The 18,957-nt window shown below is 33.6% G+C and overlaps 3 protein-coding genes across 7 annotated transcripts in view; 2 read left to right on the forward strand and 1 right to left on the reverse strand.

Moving 5' to 3' along the window:
• The window catches only part of LOC122348519 (immunoglobulin kappa light chain-like), an 8,005-nt gene extending 26 nt beyond the window's left edge, over positions 1-7,979 (reverse strand). Inside the window, exons 1-8 of one of the 4 annotated variants that reach the window (XM_043244056.1) lie at positions 7,838-7,979; positions 7,677-7,693; positions 7,519-7,585; positions 1,235-1,588; positions 814-1,155; positions 621-731; positions 456-490; positions 1-144 (exon numbers count right to left, since the gene is read on the reverse strand). The exon at positions 1-144 is cut by the window's left edge and continues 26 nt beyond it. In XM_043244056.1, the coding sequence (XP_043099991.1) occupies positions 16-144; positions 456-490; positions 621-731; positions 814-1,155; positions 1,235-1,588; positions 7,519-7,564 (1,017 nt within the window). In that variant the 5' untranslated portion in view covers positions 7,565-7,585; positions 7,677-7,693; positions 7,838-7,979 and the 3' untranslated portion in view covers positions 1-15. Of the gene's footprint in view, positions 145-455; positions 491-620; positions 732-813; positions 1,156-1,234; positions 1,589-1,680; positions 1,785-1,945; positions 2,062-4,534; positions 5,039-6,250; positions 6,286-6,474; positions 6,586-6,665; positions 7,008-7,086; positions 7,441-7,518; positions 7,586-7,676; positions 7,694-7,837 lie in introns of those variants that run through there. The other 3 variants (XM_043244058.1, XM_043244054.1, XM_043244057.1) reach the window with 3 other exon arrangements.
• A 3,873-nt stretch (positions 7,980-11,852) lies between these two features.
• LOC122348525 lies at positions 11,853-13,901 on the forward strand. Its single transcript, XM_043244068.1, has 7 exons — positions 11,853-11,948; positions 12,165-12,237; positions 12,325-12,672; positions 12,754-12,828; positions 12,917-13,024; positions 13,106-13,140; positions 13,261-13,901. The coding sequence occupies exons 1-7, from the start codon at positions 11,904-11,906 to the stop codon at positions 13,384-13,386; spliced, it is 810 nt and encodes a 269-aa protein (XP_043100003.1). The 5' UTR covers positions 11,853-11,903; the 3' UTR covers positions 13,387-13,901.
• Positions 13,902-16,254: 2,353 nt separating this feature from the next.
• Positions 16,255-18,356, forward strand: nitr2b (novel immune-type receptor 2b). 2 transcript variants are annotated; one of them, XM_043244066.1, is made up of 7 exons: positions 16,255-16,322; positions 16,622-16,713; positions 16,811-17,158; positions 17,244-17,594; positions 17,677-17,790; positions 17,888-17,922; positions 18,023-18,356. In XM_043244066.1, the coding sequence occupies exons 2-7, from the start codon at positions 16,671-16,673 to the stop codon at positions 18,113-18,115; spliced, it is 984 nt and encodes a 327-aa protein (XP_043100001.1). In that variant the 5' UTR covers positions 16,255-16,322; positions 16,622-16,670; the 3' UTR covers positions 18,116-18,356. The 2 variants fall into 2 exon arrangements, with proteins under 2 accessions (XP_043100001.1, XP_043100002.1); XM_043244067.1 differs by having other exon boundaries at positions 17,688-17,790.
• Positions 18,357-18,957: the final 601 nt, after the last annotated feature.

Here is an 18,957-nt window from a genome sequence, read left to right on the forward strand (position 1 = left end):
AATTAGATTTATCAATTATCTGAACTGTTGATTTGTGATCTGTGAATAGATAGTTTGTTCTTGACTGGTTTTCTCTGAAGAGGTTTTTGACGTTGTATGCCTTTTGGGAAAACTCAGGGCTATGTAATTTAAGGCATCTGTTTCCTGCAGAGGAAAGCAGACACACACACACACACACACACACACACACACGCACATGACTACATAATGGAAAATCACACATTTTATGAACTGGTATAACAGTACTATAGCCTACAGAAACCACATGTAAATAGGAAATGGTTTAAAAAAAACTTAAAGTCAAACTTTAATATAGTTGCTAGATTTTGACATTTACCCACAGATCATTTTTTTTCCTAAAATTGACCATCCCTGTGAGTTGTGAGCATTTATGTAGGCTAATCTGCCAAAATAAAACATCAGAATTCTTTCCTGTGCAGTACAAGTTGGATTACCTGAGTCCGTTGATTTCTGGGTTGTTTTGAAGTTTCTTTAGATGATAATGAAAAAAATAATACGTATATTTTAATCACAATTATCAGATTTACTTTTTATCACGTTTTTATTACGTTATATTACGTTTTACCTATTTTAAGTTTATGCATATATATTTACTGTACCTTTTTTGTGATTTTTGTAAATCCGTCTCACCATAAATATATTCACGATAATGGATATTATGGTTATTGTGCAGAGGGTCAAAACAACTGGATTCCAAAAATTGAAAGGTGCTGTAATAGTAACAAAACATATAAGAAATAAAGTCAAATAAGTCAACTATATACTCTGTATCAAAATCAAACATATCTGTACCTTCAATAATTAACTTGGTTCCGTTCCCCAAGTGTATCTTTCCACATGTGGCAACAGCACAGTAATAAATTCCAGCATCAGACGGTGTGAGATCAGCCTGAGAGAGACTGTAGACACAGCTCTGGGTCTCTGATCTCTCCGTACACCGATCACTCCTGTTATCATGAGTGTAAATGATTCCTGGATCAGAATGTCCTGGTGAACGTCTGAACCAGTAGACGCTGTACTCTCCTGCACAGATCTGACTGACGACCGAACACTGAAGAGTCACTGAATCTCCTGGATGAAGTCTGTCAGAAACCGGCCGCTGGAGAACCGTGGTCCTTCTAGGTCCGTCACTCTCTGAAAGTGATATAACATTCTGTGAATGCTTTAAAACAGCACACACATATGTCCAGTTCAAATATGGTCTTAAACTCACCTTTACGTAGAAGAATCGTGCCTTCTCCAAATGTCATAACGTTCAGGAAACTCACAGCACAATAGTAGGTTGCAAAGTCATATTCTTTCAAGTTTATGATGGTCAAATTAAAGGAGTCAGTCCCAGGACTGATAGGGTGATTTTTCTCGTTAAAGCCACTTTCATATGTAACGCTTGAAGAGCCGTGTTCTGAATAAGCTACGAGAAGTGGTTTCTTCCCAACAGAATGTTTATACCATGAAACAACATTTACATAGTCGTCTGAGTGAGAGCAGACTATAATCACACTGCTTCCAAGTTCAGCAGCTAGCAAAGGATCCTGGTGAATAAAAACACCACTTTCCCATGATCCATCTATGAACAAAAAAAACAAAAAAACAAACAGCAATACGGTAACAAACAAACAATTAACAAAATGGACAATTAAAATACAATTTTAAACATACTCGCAAATATGAGGAGAAAGAAGGTAGACAAAACTCTGAACTTCATTTTGTAGCACCTGTACTTAATCTAAAAGAGAAATGAATAAAGAAGTCCGGAATACGAAAATGTGTTTAAATGTCGGAATAGAAACACACTGACACTGTTAACATCCAAACATCCATACTTATTTTGTTAATAAAAGAACACAAAGAACACACACACACACAAAATGTTTTGCTGTTATTCATTTGGTAAATATCTTGAATGTTTAAAGAGATTACTTACAATCTTACGATACAGATGTGAATTTGATATTAGTCCTGTAATAACTACTGATGCACAGAAATGCAGTATATTCATAACATAAAATGTCATAAAATGCAAATATGCATTTGAGAGAACTAAATGGTGTCCATTTAGTAGTATGTCTCATTTTAGGTAGCTTCCTCTTTTATATAGGGCAGTGTTCAAAGATCAAACACTGACATGCTGAAGTTTGACTGGTCGTTTTAAACAAAGGGGCAGATCATAATTTCCTTTACATATGCGGATACTCCCTAGCAGAGATGGTGAGCAAACACTCTATTATTAACAACAAAAATTATTTCCTCTATATTAAAATACTTCTTTAGCACATTGAATAAATGTAATATGTAATGAATATCTGGGGAACAAAATCCAACTTGTCAAGTAACTGTATGAAAGTGTTTTAACAAGAAATATCATTTCAAAATAATGTGGAAAAAGCTGTTTGCTTGCAGCAACAACAAATGCAAGTTATCCACTGTAATATGACAGTGATTTATTTATGCTAATTAATTCCATTAAATGTATGGGGCTCCAAAGTCATGAGACAAAATTACAGTTGTCATAATGAATTAATAGATTTACTGTAATATATGTCTTTATATTGTACTGCCGTTTTAATGTATCTCTCTATACAGAATAAATCGTTTTTTAAAGAATTAAATAATCAACGTATCTTTTTAACATTTAGCATGTTAAGTATTTTTTTCCTCTCATTTTTTGCATTATGCTTGTCAAATACCAAATATATAATAATAACAAAAAGACCTGTCTCTCTCCTTCCATTCATAGAGAAACAAGATGTTTTCAGACAGATATTCTTTTCTTTTTTTTTCTCAAAGAACGGCCTGCTGGATGTTAACCTATAAGGTATGAGATAAGGACATTCAGTACTACTTTCAATCACTGAAGCCTTGTGGATTGCAGAAGTTGATCCCAAATCATCAGTTCTCATTCTCTTGGATCTATCTGCTGAACAGGCCCTTCCTAATGAGGCATGCTGCTTCTCGATCAGACCCTTATTACTAGACTGGACTACTCCAATTCTCTTCTAGCTGGACTTCCATCATGCACAATCAAACCTTTACAAACAACACATTCTCACTCCATACTCGGCACATATTGCTGCTTGGTCCATAGGACCCCTTGGCATCACTTTTTGATGCACTGGGTACCATTTTTTGGCATGCAGGTCCTCCATTGCTTTAAAAAAGAAACCAATGGTGTTAATATGCCAACGTGAGATACTGGGACTTTTTTTTGATTATATATTGGGTCATGATATTGCAAGTATTGCATATATGTTGGGGTGTGATTTTTCATTGCAAACAGTCACAATAGTTTTATTTATATTACATTATTATGAACACGTAACTTCTTCATTCTTCATTGTATTGCTTCAGAAAAACTTGGAATGCAACATTGTTTGCAATGCTTTAATACTGCTTATGGTCAGTTTGTTATTATTATAACAGTTTATTATATTTGCCTGTGTGTGTTTTATATTGTTCTGAAGTGGGTAGGTTTAAGTTAGCGGTGCTTCAGTGAAAGTATACATTTGTATAAAATGTATACAGTTTTTACAAACATACGCAAATCATTAAATTAAGACAAACAACTGAAAACAAACAATGAACTTAAAAAGTGACTCCAAAGGGTCCTGACCAAGCGGTAATATGTGACGACTTGGGAATGAGAATGTGCTGTTAGAAATTAATCAGAATGCAGCAACACGACTGCTCTTTAACGAGTCCAAAAGAGCTAATGTCACACCTCACACTCTTTAGCTCCCTGTTACCGGTTTTAAAACACTGATGCTCGCATACAGAACAGCCACAGGCTCAGCGTCCTCATGTGTCTACTCGCTGATGAGAACATCCCCTACATCTGCATCCCCTCCAGAAGTCTGAGATCTGACAGTGAGCGACGCCTAGTGGTGCCTTCACAGAAAATCCTCAAAATCAACATTTCATTTACCTTTCCTGGCTGATGGAACGAACTTCCCACCCTTATCTGGAATGCTAAATTGTATCAGTTTGCCCAGTTGACTTAAATGGGTCGGTTTGGAAATGAGTTTGAAATAAATAAATGTACAAATGATCAATCATTTTAATTTATATAGCGCTTTTAACAATACAGGTTGTATCAAAGCACTAAACAGTATCAAACAGGAGAATACAATAATAGAGGTGTATAATGACGAGATTAAATAATTTGTTATTAAATGCAGAGAGGGTCTCTGTTATCAAATCTCTAGAAATTAAGTGCCCCAACTAAGCAAGCCAGAGACGACAATGGCAAGGAACCAAAACCCCATCCATACAGAATGGAGGAAAAAAACCTTGGGAGGAACCAGGCTCAGTTAGGGCCTGTTCAGTTGCCAGTGATTCACAGTGACTCTTTAATTTCCATTGAATACCCACACCAAAACAAGATCTTAACCTCCAGGAAATAAACCATTTATACCGAACAAAATACAGAATCCTATTGTGTAACCCAATGATCACAAGTTATTCAGATCTTTAAAAAGGCAGTTAAAAAATACACCCCTCCAGCATAAGTGCGGTTCTTAAATCTTTATTATGATCGACTCGTCAACATAGATAATGACATGATTGTCGCAATCACAATAAGATATAAAATGATCCTAAACTCAAATAGGTGAAACTATGAATTATTAACGGATATTGCTTATTTTATTGAGAATTTTTGGTGAAAAAATAATTAGAACTCTCATTTTAACACCTCAAAAATATTTACGGAAACAAGTAAGCTTACCAAATCTTCAGCAACAAAATCAAACACACATGTATTTTCTATCTCCTTACACAAAACATTTGGCATTTCAAACTCATTAGAAGAGCATTTATAAGCTCTTCTCCTCATGGGGACCAAAACACAGCCCCAAAAGGACAAAGCTTTTAGATTTTTGTGGGAACATTTTTTCCCCATTGAGTAGGTCAGGTTTGTCCAATCCTCCTGGAGGGCTGCTGTCTTAATAAATTAGCTCATGATGAGCTGGGTATAAATGACTCTTGTCTCCTCTTGGTTTAAGGTATCAATATCCACGGTCTGCCCAGGCAAAAGTGGGAAATAAAAAAAGACAAAAATGGTAAATAAAATCATAATTATGTACTATGCTACATATCTGCTGTACTTGTGTTCAGTCACTTACAACATTGATTCAACATTAATTAAACAAAAAATCATTAACAGTTACTGAAGTCTTAATTTATGTCATAGCCCATGATACATGATACAGAATTGTGAGATACGAAGTCACAACTGCATGAAAAAATACTGTTTAAATCAATCACTTTTATTTATATAGTGCTTTTAACAACACAGATTGTATCAAAGCACTGAAAAGTTTCCATGACAACTCTGTTACCGTTACTGAGAATAAAATGTGGCGTTACTATGATTATGATATCACCAACTCGGTGGCACATGGGTCGCAGTTGTTTCCCAGATAATACACGTCCATCTGCAAGATGTCTGTCAAAGATCTCTTGATCTGGAAAGCATCTGCTGTCTACAGATGTCATTTTTACATTCTAAATCATAAACATCTTAAAGACATCTAATAGACGCCTTTTTGACATCTAAAAGGAGATAGACATATTGCAGATATGCAAACAACCTAAATAATACGTCTTGCAGATGTAAATGAAGACGTCACATAGACATCTCCTAGATGTACGTGTGCTATCAGGGTTTGTCTCACGGACGCAAAGATACGGAGCAAAAGGGTCTTTCATAACATGCAGACTTGACATGCTACATGCAAATGATATTCTTTGTTGTATTTTCCTGTCAAAATAACAGAATTCATTTAAAATTCTTCAGCTTTTAACAACTGCCGGTTTCTCTAGTAGCAACATTGGCTTAATATTATTATAATATTAATTATTAATATTTATTAACCCAGCAGTTCATTAATCCTTAGTGCATTTTGTATTGTTATTAGTAGTAGAATTTGTAGTAGTTTTGTTATCTTATAATTTTTGTTATCTTATAATGCTAAATTTTAATAATATTATATTATAATTTTTGGCTGACTGTTGCTATATGCCAGTAGATAAATGGTGTAGATGAATGTAAAATGCTTTATAATTATAATTTATTATATTTAGCGTCCATTTAATTAATTTATCATTAAATAATGGGGGCACTGGGTTGCCAAATGAATTTTTTTTATTTATTTAAAGTCCAATTTTGAGCAAGACATGCCACACAATTTAGCAAATTTACACACATTTTTCAAAAAAAAAAAAAATTTACCTGCTTCCACTGATTTCTTGGATAAATCGAGGCATCTTAATAAAAAGAAGAAAAGAAAACAATTTTTGGTTAAAAATATTATTTAAAAATATGTTACGATGAAGCTAAAAAAAAGTTGATATACAGTACAGACTAAAAAGCACAAGCATATATCTAATGCAGATCTTTTAAAACACTATCAGCAGAATTATGAAGGCATAAGCACGTTAATATATTTACTGTACCTTTTTTGCAATACTTGTCAATCAGTCTCACTAGAAATATGTTCAAAATAATGGATATTATGGTTATTGTGCAAAAGGTCACAACAACTGGATTCCAAAAATTGAAAGGTGCTGTAATAGTAACAAAACATATAAGAAATAAGTCAAATTGTCAACTATATATTCTGTATCAAAATCAAACATATCTGTACCTTCAATAATTAACTTGGTTCCGTTCCCCAAGTGTATCTTTCCACATGTGGCAACAGCACAGTAATAAATTCCAGCATCAGACGGTGTGAGATCAGCCTGAGAGAGACTGTAGACACAGCTCTGGGTCTCTGATCTCTCCGTACACCGATCACTCCTGTTATCATGAGTGTAAATGATTCCTGGATCAGAATGTCCTGGTGAACGTCTGAACCAGTAGACGCTGTACTCTCCTGCACAGATCTGACTGACGACCGAACACTGAAGAGTCACTGAATCTCCTAGATGAAGTCTGTCAGAAACCGGCCGCTGGAGAACCGTGGTCCTTCTAGGTCCATCAGTCTCTGAAAGTGATATAACATTCTGTGAATGCTTTAAAACAACACACGCATATGTGCAGTTCAAATATTGTCATAAACTCACCTTTACGTAGAAGAATCGTGCCTTCTCCAAATGTCATAACGTTCAGGAAACTCACAGCACAATAGTAGGTTGCAAAATCATATTCTTTCAAGTTTATGATGCTCAAATTAAAGGAGTCAGTCCCAGGACTGATAGGGTGATTTTTCTCGTTAAAGCCACTTTCATATGTAACGCTTGAAGAGCCGTGTTCTGAATAAGCTACGAGAAGTGGTTTCTTCCCAACAGAATGTTTATACCATGAAACAACATTTACATAGTCGTCTGAGTGAGAGCAGAATATAATCACACTGCTTCCAAGTTCAGCAGCTAGCAAAGGATCCTGGTGAATAAAAACACCACTCTCCCATGATCCATCTATGAACAAAAATGTGACAAAGTAACAACCAGAAATATGAAATAAAATGCTCAGTTAAAACACAAATGTAAACATACTTGCAAATACAAGGAGACAAAGGGTAGACAAAACTCTGAACTTCATTTTGTAGAACCTGTACTTAATCTAAAAGAAAAAATAAATATTTGTAAAGATGTCCGAAGCATGCAAATGTGTTTAAATGAATGACTTTTTTAGATTATTTAAACATACTAACCTTCTTAATATCCAAATCTAATAGAGGAGAAAAAAATAAATAAATTGTGTTAATATTGAGAATAATGCAATATAGTAACAATAAAAATACAGGTATAGCTTTGCTATCATTAATTTGGCAAATATCGTCATCATATAATACAGGTTTTAAGGATTACTTACAACCTTAATAGAAAGATGGTAAGTCGCTATTACAGTCCTCTAATAATTCTTGAGGCTTACAGAAGTAAAACAGATCAAATACACATATTAAGTTCAGATTAGTATCATGCAGTAAAATTGAAACACGTATTTAATAAAACTAAATGGCGCTGGTTGCGATGAAAGTAGTAGCATGTCTCATTTAAGGCTGCTTCCTCTTTTATACACAGCAGTGGTCAAAGATCAAACGGTCGCGCTTTTGAATTTGACTGGTTGCTTTAAAAAAGGGGGCAGAACAAAATTTTCTTAATAGACATAATCTTAATAGTCTCTTTACAGACCGGTATGCTGAAGACATGAGAAAAACACACCTAAATAATGTCAGCCGGCAATCTGATACACTTAGGGACTACAGTATGACTTCTAATATAATTTCAGTGTTGTATGGTTTAATTGAGCAATTTTTATATAAATGCTATAATTACTGAATAACATCCCAAAATAAAGTATCAACAATAATTTATTAGAGGCACACTTAGACCTTCCTTAGAGCTGACCTGGTCTTTGGAGGAAGATTTGACCTAAAACTATACTTTTTGGTTTCAGTGCAGAGAGAGTTTTACTTCATCCAACACGACCAGGAAATAACTTCGCATGAGTGGCAGTAAAGTAAACCACCACTTCTGGATGGAAAAGGAAGAAGCCGAGAAATAGAAGAGTCCGGCCTGTGTGAACTGATTAATGTCATTTCTATTCCTAGGCAATTATGATACATAAAATTAACAGCATGATGCTAATTTAACACCTACACAGTGAAAAGCCACACATCAATTAGTATAGACAGGTCTATTAAGAGAGAGAAAGGGGGGAAAAAAATCCTACAGACGTTCGTTCCCCAGATATTCGACCTCACAACAGAACTTGCGACTCGACCAAACACACGAAAAACCCTTCTCTCTTTGCAAGAAAATGCGTCTGCCTCTTGAGGAAAACACTTAATCATTATTAAATTGACAGAATTATCTCTTGTTATAATTGAGATATACCGACAGACCATAATAAAAAGGAATATATTTGCAGAAACATATTTATTTTAGGAATGGAATGTATTTATCAAATATACATACTTACTAACAGATAACTAGAGACTTACGAATACGAAAATTAAACTTTACTTGGCACAATGCACTTTTCTTAATATTAAGTTATACCTCAATGAGGATTGTATGATAATATCAGTCTTTAAATGCAGTATAAAATTAGTTTTTCCAATTAAACAGCGTACCACTTTAGTATGCTAAAAGTACAACTGCAGGATATTTTAACAAGTACATGAATGTGTTAATAATGTAATGTGTTTGTAGGATACTTTAACATTAAATAAATTGTATTTTTAATAAGTTGCTCAATGCGCCGTTAGCCTCATGCTTATTACTGATTCCAATAATTGCCTATTTTTAAAAATCTTTTAAAATAATTTACTTTGCACAGTGTTAGGAAGCATGCACGCTGAAGACATCTGCTGGTCAAATGCGTGTTATTGCAAATGGGAAGGCTCGAAGCTCACTGCCATTTTTTGCGACATTTATATAAAAGGGCAAAATCCTTACACGTTTCTAAATCTTTGAATGTGTGACATACATTAATGTGATTGTAATTGTTTTCCACATTTTTGTAGCTTCAAATAAAGTTTGTGATCATAATTATGCCCATATTTATTTCACTTATGTACTTCCAGTCCAACTATATAGTCCATTTATAGAATAGTTCATTGACTGTCACTGTATTTTTGTCTCAGGAACATTCAGTTTATTCTGAGCCAGTTACTTGAAGCTAAATGGCACGGAAGCGTTCATTTTTTCAGATATATTTTGTAGATTAAACATAGCAAGCATATCTCTTATTTAAATGAACTTTTGACTTGCCCGGGTTTATTATGTGTATCTGAAGAATGTTGCAGTATAAGAGCCACACATTCTCAAATGCACCAGCAGGCCCAGCCTCAGCTATAAGTTGTAAAAGTTGATTCTGATAAGTATTGTTGAGGTATTGACCTTTCGGTTTCATGGCACTGTCAAGAACCGATTTTACGGTTTCTGCTAAACGTTAAACGTACACATGGAAGGGTTATTTTTGACTGCTGTAATGAGACAAGTATGTTTTTTTAAGTCGGAGAATGGTGCGTGTGTGGTTTTGGTTCAGAGAAAGGTGTGAGAACACAGCAGTGGGTCAGTCCTGTGGTTGGAAAATGATCAGACTGCAAATGCAAATGTGTGCAGAGGTGCAAACAAACACTCTTATGTTCTTATTTAAAACTTACACAGGTTGTGTCTCTCTATGTGTGTGTGTGTGTGTGTGTGTATATACTTATACATATATACATATACATACATTATATATATATATATACACACACACACACACACATACATATATACATACATATATATATATATATATATATATATATATATATATATATATATATATATATATATATATATATATATATGGGGTTTTTTACAGGTGGATTACATAAATAAAACTATTTGTTGTCTAGATAAAATGTCTTATATTGATACAATTCGCTTAGTTTCAGTTAATTATTCAGTTCATTAATAAGACATTTCTAAATAAAGATCACACCGACCAAGTTGGCAGACGTGGTACATGTTTGTTTTACTTTTTAAAATGTTTGTTGTTATTATATGTGTATACAAATTAATATATTGCTCTTTTCTGTATGATTAAAATGTACAAAATAATTTAAGCTCCTTTAGGAACTTTCAAAAAAAAAAAATAAATTAATTGGCAAGTGTATGATTTTGACACATTATAAAACATGACACTAAAATGATGTCTGTGAAGAAGTTGTTCCTCCGCTGATGTTCACCCCAGAAGTTCTCGGGCAGTACTGAGCAGCTTCTTCCTGCAAGTCACTCTACAGGAAATGCTGTCATACACTGCGGCCTCTGACTGGAACTCTGTTTAGTATCTTCTCCTTATATAGACAAATGCTAATTCTATTTAAGCATGACTGTGTGATTTGAGGTAATACTTGTTACCACAGTCCCCATCAGTCAACGCAAGCGTTTTGGTATGATATTTCTTTTATAACATTATTTTTGTGATGTTGCAAGCACTTGTGGACGTTTGTGGTGAACATGTGGCTCAGATGGTCTGTTGATTTCAGAAAGTTCAATCAGTTAGCAGAGACCTCTGATGTGGTCATGACTTTTTCATGTTATCTGGGCTTAAAGTGCTTTAAGTGAAAAATTAGGGTCTTTAAATCTTTATTCTTACGTTTTAAAAAAATATTATATCACAGTCTTTGACATTCCCATCATCCAAATGTTTTTGTTTTTTTTTAAACAACATTCATTATGTTTGACCATCAGTGATCAAACTACTGTGAGCATGTTTTGCTGCCTGCCATTGGTACCTTTTAAAGTTGTTGAGGTGAGCTTTACCAGAACAACATACATTGTGCATTTAAAAAAATAGTCTGCACCAATAAGCAATCTTTCCAACCACATCACTTCCAACTCTTTGATCATATCTAATCTTTTCACCCAAGACCTATTTTCAAGAGACCATTTTCACAGGTCTTTCCATCAAACGGGTGTTACTTCTTTTCTTTTCTGCTAGCATTGCTTCTCTTCACAGAAGGTTGCTATTCAAAGTGAAAAAGTGACTATATTTAGCATTAATTTATTTCAGAAAGGACCATGTGATCCACATACATAGAAGTGACGATAAATGTAAATTATCTCTGATAAATACTGATAAATAAGAATAAGAAATTAAGAAAAATAATATAATAAGAATAAGAAATTAATTTGATTGCCTTGTTTCTATTTTGTATGTGTTTTCTGAATTCAGTGGAAAATTTCTAGGGTCATTAACTACTACATCTTTTGTTTATATTGTATTTATGTATGTCTTTAGGTGCTTATGTACTGTGCGCACACATGCTTAGAATCAGGTAAAGTTGCTGTTCTTTAGCATAGGGAAGTGTGGGCCTATATAAAGGCAAACCTCTTTGTGTTGTCTCTTTCAGTCTCACTATCAAGGAGGGACACGAAACATGTCTGATGTTTTATATGGCACGATCCAGTCCTTAATGATGCCTGTAAGTATGCAGTTTTAAAACAGTTCTGTTTGTTATAGAGGAAAGTGGTTCGCTAGAATAACGTTTTAGTGAAGCTGCTTAACTAATGGATCGCATAATTGATGTTTTGAAGGGAACAGTGGTAACAGTGTCCTGAAAGTATATTGTTTATTATTATTATTATTATTATTTATACATCTGGATATGTGTGCACTCATTTTTTTTTCCTCATGGTAGAGATTTCAGCCTCTTTGTTGCCACCTCTACAAAATGCTAAAGTTTTTCATCATAATCCTTAACATTTCAAAGTGTAAGTAACTACATTTTGTTATACTAAATTTTTATGTTTACTTTTACTTATACTCTCACCTGTTCCTATTACTCTGATTTCTTTCAGGCAGCTCAGAACATGCAGGCGTTGTGGCTCAGAATCATCAGACAATTGTTCAACCTGGAGACAGTGTTAACTTTTCCTGTATTTTTCCAAATGCGGCAAGAGCCAGTGCTGTTTGGGTCAAACAAAGAGTTGGACAGATGCCCCTTTCAGTTGCTTCAACATATCAAGGTCTACCAGGCAAATTTGAAAATGACTTTGACCAACACGGACGCTTTTATATTTTACAAGATGGTAGCAGTTTTAATTTGAGCATCACAAACACTGAAGAATCGGACACCGCGACATACTATTGCGTTAAACATTTTTTTGAATTTACATATGGAGACGGAACCGATCTAATTGTGAAAGGTAAGAGGAATAATCACAAGCTTTATTGTTCCATATTCAGTTTAAATAAATAACTGAATAATATTTATGTTTTCTTTTTAGATGCACAACTAAACATGTCTGAGCATGAGAGAGCTGTGACAGATCCAGATCATCCAGAAGACTCAGTGTCGCCAGGTACATATTTCAATTTCAATGGAAATAATATCCTGAGATGGCTCTGATATATTTTTTAAATACATTTTGTCTATTTGTATTACTACAGACAAATGCTTCCAGACGCACTGGACTACAGCCGCATTCATTATAGGAACTTTATCTGTGATTGTGATTATCATTATGGGTGTACAGTTGTATAAGTACCAGCAAAAAGGTATGCATTATTTCACGTTTTAATACAGTGTTCAATATCAGTGAAACTATAATATGTGCAAACTCATATCGTTCCTTTCAGATGAAATGCATAACAATCAGCAGGGTCAGTTCATGGTAAGCTAAACGCATTTTTTTTCTTGCAGTACAAATATCTGTTCGATAAATTAGATCGAAATATTACAATTACACGTACTTACGCAGATTGAATGTTTCATAATTGCTGTTCTTTGTCAGGCTGAAGAAACGGATGCTTTGAATTATGCAGCTTTGAGCCTTCCACAAAAGCCATCGACCTCTAGAAGACCCAGAGAAAGAAAATTACAAGACAATCCAGTATATGCAGCAGTGAGTTATCAATAAATGCACTTGCAATTAAAAAATAGCCCTACAATGTTGTCAGAATCAATGATGACCAGCTTAAACAAGCTGTGAGCTATTTCGTGTGTAAATACTCAATTAAATTCATCATTATTATTTATTAATTAATAAATCCATAAACTTGTATGCAATACTGTATTTAATTAAAATATGTTGATGTTCATTTGTTTTATGTATCTGCATATATTTATGTATGTATGCATAATATATACTTCAAGCCGACAATTGTGTGCTTTTCCTTTTTGTACCACTCCTAGGTAAATTGTGTTACCTGTGTTAAGTTTCACCTGTGTTAAGTTTCATAAACCCATGCATTCAGGGTATTGTACCAGTGTATGTTTTTATTGCATGTTTAACCATTATCTGAATTTCTGTATATGAACTGTGTACATAAATATACACACTCGTGTGCCATATATTGGCATATACATTTTTATGTAATAGTAGTCAAAATTTAGAAGCTATTGTGTAAACGACATTAAACCACGTTAACAAGATTTTGAAATTGTGTTAAATCACTGTCCGTGGTACTGAAAAACCATTCTTGATTCACACAGCATTTGTAATTTAAAAGCATGACTGCATTAAATAGCAAATCTATCTAGAACTTGATGACATGCTTGTTGACAAAGAGATGATCAAGCCTATAATAAACTGCCCATGTATTTAAAGTGTAACATAAGCAAGTGCTTTTTTCCATGTACGAATAATTAAACTAATAGCTAACGTTGACCTTTGACCTATGCCCATGTAGATCTGTGTTCAAAATAACCTTTTCTCTCTTTTTCTTTTTTCATTTCATACACTGTAGATAAACAGCGTGCAACAATTATATATGTTTTCTAATTGTATTCTGCAATTTTTAAAAACTATGAACCGGGTTTTTTACCTGCAAACATAAAAGTTTAGGACTTATATTACTGTTCACACGCAGGTATAGTAATGTGCAATTACCTCTTTGCATAAATAATGTTTCGAAAATTAATACTTTTGTTTCTTCTAAACTGCACCTTTTTATATTCTATCTATTAAATAGCTATACTTTTACTGTATACATTTAGCTGTGTTTGCCAGTTGACTTCGATCCTTTCAAATACAGCAGCACATCGTAAATGGTGGCCAGCCCTGAGAGACACATGTTGCAAACGTTTGTGATGACACTTAAATGTCTCTGTAAGTGAACTGTCGCAGTGAACGCAGGTGATCATGCACTAGATGAGTATGATGGACAAAGACGAACAAGGAACAAATGCGGGTTAACTCCCTCTGGTGGAAAAAACAGTAAAACAATCAAAATAGTCTGTGAGGTCTGCTGTGCAATCGGCAGCGGCAAGAACCAGGCTGATATACTCTCGTCCTGATTTGATATTTATTTATTTATTTTTTTTAATTCTGCCTTTCTCGTTCGCATCGAAACCTCAGTGTGGTGCATGTTTAGTCCGACTACAAAATACAAGAACACAGAAAGTTAACAACAACAACTAAATATATTAGGGTGAAGCAGCAAAAAGCAACAAAAACTAATTCTAAATATGAAGTGCTTCACTCTAATAAATGGCTTTAGAACAGTACACAATATTCCTAGCTTTATTACTGCTCTTTCTTTTTGCTAATATTGCTGTGGATCAGAGAAATAAATTACTTTTCCACAACAGTGTAAAACACTAGCAATTTAATAGTATAGAAAAGATGGAGGAATTACTGAAATACATATGCAAAGGTGTCTATAAATGAGTCAATAAAGCAATGATTTATTTATGCGGCAGCTCATGTGATTTATATATTTTTAGTCCTTTTAGCCACCCTGCTCTTTTTTTCTTACCTCCCACACTCGTTCACAGCCCACAAACACCATGCTCAGCGGAAATGAATATTACAGTTTTTTTCCATTACATGTTTTGTTTTTTGTTTTTGACACAGCAATTGTACAGTAAGTTCAACAACTATTTATATATATATATATATATATATATATATATATATATATATATATATATATATATATATATATATATATATATATATATATATATATATATATATATATATATATATTATGCCAGTTGTTGAACTTTTTTTACAATTACATTTGTGTTTTTTTCCACTACATAAACAGATGAATAGTGAGTGCCTGATATGACTAACAGATATAGGATATATTTAATAAAAAATTAATTGAGAGAAGGCAGAATAATAATGCCAAATAATGAATGATATAGAATTTCTTCTGTCCCTTAACGTCATATTATTTGCTTAATAATTATGCCGCCTCATGGTCCAAAAACTGCATTTAGTTGGATAATTATGTGCATCATGTTATAATGCTTAACAAGGGAAGTGCAGACAACCTTTTAGGTTCAAAGTAAAGGTTTCTTCTTATGAATTTCTGTTGTTGCATAACAGTGGTGCAGGAACCTCTAGATGTGGTCAAAGCGTGACAGCAGGAAGGAAGAAAAACATACAACTCAGTTCTGTTCATAGCCAATAGCAGTTAAAAAAAATAATATTCAAGTTTTCACATAACACCTTAGAGAATTTATATTGGATACATATACAGCGTCTTCTGCTAAAAACAAACATCTCTCTCAAATATTACTGTAATTCACGTTTAAATCAAGAACTACTTTGAGGTGTTAATAAATTTATTCACGCCAACAAGTATTTTTTCATTTGCATTCATATGTAAATATGTCTGTCTGTTGCAAAACATTAAATATGCTGTTACTATGACTGTAAACATGTCCTTGGGATGAACATTACAGTGAATCAGCCAATAGGATCTTGTAAGTTCTTTTGTACAGGGAGGTACAGTATATAAAGGAGAGTCTCTGTGTTTCTTTCTCTTTTGGACTGTGTTGAGAAGGACGATAAACCTGTCATAGACTCATGAAAACCAGCTTTGATCTTAAATGAAGTCTGTAAGTACAGGATTAAAACAGAGGCTTTTTTTCATTTATATTTGGTTTAGTTTGGCATGTTCGTTTATGTTCTGTTTTGTGAATCAGCTTTACAAAGCGACATTTTTTTTACACATATTCACGAATGAAGTGCAGTCTCGCAATAAAAACATTTGTTTAAAAAATATTTACAATCCACACAATACACGATAAAACTATCTAAAATAAGTTGTTTTACTAAAATAAATAAATGAATTTTTTTTTATATAAATTATTTGTATTTTATGTATGAAGTTTTTTACTGTCGTTCTATTTTCTAGATGATTCATCCTAGAGGTTCTGAATGAACCTCCGGTTTAGAACCTAAAAATGATTATTAATTTTTTCATCCTTTTGCTTTACCTTTCAAAATGTAAGTATTTAATGTCTGTACTGGATAATAAAGCAATTATACAACAATTAATTCTGACAGTTTTCTCATAAATTGCATTTTTTTTTTATCTGTTTAGGCAGAGCAGGTAATACAGATGTCGTGGCTCAGAATCATCTGAAGATCGTTCAAGCCGGAGACACTGTTAACCTCACCTGTATTTCTCCAAAAGAATCAAGAAACAGCATTGTTTGGGTCAAACAAATACTTGGACAGAAACCCATTTCAATCGTTTCATCGTATCAAGCTTTACCTGTCGAGTTTGATAAAGGATTTGACAAACATAATCGCTTTTTTTCAGCAAAAGATGATACCTTTTTTAATCTGACCATCACAAATACAAAGGAATCAGACACTGCAACATACTACTGTATTACATTTTTATATAACTTCAAATTTGGCCACGTCACTGATCTCATTGTTAAAGGTAAGCAGAACGTTCACTTATATTACTGTGTACATTGCATTTGGTCAAATCACCATCATGTCGTTGCGGTTTATTTTCTGTTTAGGAAGAGGACTGAACACGCCGTCTGAACATGAGAGAGCTGTGACAGATCCAGATGATCCAGAAGACTCAGTGTCTCTTCAGTGCACTGTCCTCACTGAGAGCTGTGCAGGAGAACACAACGTCTACTGGTTCAGACGTAAATCTGGACAATCTCCTCCGGGAGTTATATTCACTCAGGAGCACAGGAACGCTGGATGTGAGAGGACCTCTGATATCAACTCTGCTGAACACAAATGTATCTACAGCCTGCCCAAGACAAACCTCGGTCTCTCTGATGCTGGGATTTACTACTGCGCTGTGGCCGCATGTGGACAGATTGTGTTCGGAGATGCGAGAAAACCGGACATTCCAGGTGCCTATTTAAGTTGAAAACATTTCTGTCTGCTTACAGATTTACTGCGATTTGTTTTTAATTATTTGCATTTTAAATGAAGGGCTTTTTCAGGAACCTTGGAGTATAATTGCCCTGATTTTAGGAACTTTAAACTGTTTATCAGTAATTGTGATCATATTTCTGGGCACACAGCTGTACATCCAGCGACAAAAAGGTAGGAAGTGCTGCAAAAAAATATTCTCTGATGTGTAAGAAAATCCACATCTTACAGAGACAGTGCAGTAACACGTACCAATTCTTTTTGTTTTAAGATGGGACACGGAATATTCAGATTGGACATTTAGTGGTAAGCAATTTAATATTTCATGTGCTATTATAACATATGTCGCTTACGTTGCCTTTATAGTCAGTATATATTACTGAATGTATCATAATTGCTGTTCTAGGAGGAAGACAGAGATGCTTTGAATTATGCTGCTTTGAGCTTTCAGCAAACGTCCAGCACTTCTAGAAGACCAAGAGAAAAACTTACAAGATAATAAAAAATGACAAGTTTATACATTTTACTAAAAATAAAATTCTTTGTTTACAAAAAATGCTTTGATAAAGATTGCTAAAGTGATATTAGAGTAAAATATAGCAGTAGATTCTACATTAAGTGTTTTAATTGATGTTTGTAATTTATTTTGAAATTTACTACATATTTCGGAGATAATTGTTTCTAGAAAAAAAGATTATAATGTTAAATTATTTTAGCGAATAAACAGTAATTTTAGGCGACCTTCACAAATCCATTTGTTGGATATCTGCATCAATAAATATCAGTTTCAGATTTACTGATTTGTTCACAATAGCTTGTCCTGATAAGAGGTAGAGAAGTACCCTGTCCATGGTACTGAAATGTGAAAATATTTTGACCATTTTGGTATTATTTAACATGGTAGCTACAATATAGTAAAACATATTGATGATGTTTACTTATGACAATGGCATATAATGTGTTTAGAATATAGCATAAGCAATATTTTCACTGGAACATTAACCATGTTTCAGCAATATGGACCTATAGGTTGATACCCTTTATGGTCAATGAATCAAAATCAAAACAGATAATCTATCTACTAATAATTGCAATACATAAACTTAACTATAAATGCAAATAATTATAGATTTAGTAAAAATAGCACAGAAATACATTTTTTTGTGACATACTGTTTATACTAAGTGAAGATAGCTATAGAGTCTGTTTACACTATTTATTTCCTATTATTGCAATAGATACATGATTTAAATACATAATGATATTTGGTTTAGCATTAATCTGCATTTTAATTTTTTTATTGCCTTCATTTGTTGAAAAAAAAGTGCATATATGTTATGT

This window comes from Puntigrus tetrazona, chromosome 7 (genome assembly GCF_018831695.1).
Source record: "Puntigrus tetrazona isolate hp1 chromosome 7, ASM1883169v1, whole genome shotgun sequence".
NCBI lineage: Eukaryota > Metazoa > Chordata > Actinopteri > Cypriniformes > Cyprinidae > Puntigrus > Puntigrus tetrazona.